The 672-nt window shown below is 42.6% G+C and overlaps 1 protein-coding gene across 1 annotated transcript in view; it reads left to right on the forward strand.

The window, feature by feature from the left end:
* Positions 1 to 234: 234 nt before the first annotated feature.
* The window catches only part of LOC101861602 (SET and MYND domain-containing protein 5), a gene marked incomplete at its 3' end in the record, with an annotated part of 24,454 nt that continues 24,016 nt past the window's right edge, over positions 235 to 672 (forward strand). Inside the window, 1 exon segment of the mRNA XM_005104775.2 lies at positions 235 to 321. Coding sequence (XP_005104832.2) covers positions 271 to 321 — 51 coding nt within the window.

Genomic DNA, 672 nt, shown 5'->3' on the forward strand with positions numbered 1-672 from the left:
TTATGTGTGATCTACAGCAAACAGTACAGCAGTTTGACCCCTGAAACAGTGCATCTGTGTGCGGGAGTGAAAGTAAAAATTTACCTTATATTATTAGTACGACTGCTTCTCGTCAATTTTGTTTACATCAAGGAGTTTAGAACTACTTTTAAATTCCTTGGTTTACATACAAAAGGACATATTTTCGTGGACTACAATTATTTGGGACTGAACCTGGAATCCGGAAATTCGCAGCCTTCAACCTGCTTCCGGTGACAACATTTAGAAAAGATGGCGGCCCCCATGGAAAGTGTGTCCGTGAAGCAGATTTCTGAGACGAAGGTACATTTTTCTGTCTGTATTTAATGGGATCCCTTTGATTGTGATAGTGAGAAATGGCCCATCAGTCTTCGTGTTTTCAGAAAGATACTAGATCTAGATCTAGAGTCTAGATTCTAGATCTGTAGAATCTAGTTCTAGATCTAGATTCTAGATCTAGATGATAGTCTCACGTCACCTCTTCCGGGTAAGCCCGATCGTTCCCGAAATAGCGGGGGCCCTCGATTCCGATTTCCGGGCCACAGGAAAGCACATGTTCGTTAATCCGTTATTCGAGCCCGTTTCCGGTAAGCGACGGAGCAGTATCCGGTTTCGTTTTAATCAACGAAGTCTGCTATTTCTGACGCACTTTAT

The sequence above is a fragment of the Aplysia californica genome, unplaced genomic scaffold (assembly GCF_000002075.1).
Source record: "Aplysia californica isolate F4 #8 unplaced genomic scaffold, AplCal3.0 scaffold00435, whole genome shotgun sequence".
Classification (NCBI taxonomy): Eukaryota; Metazoa; Mollusca; class Gastropoda; order Aplysiida; family Aplysiidae; genus Aplysia; species Aplysia californica.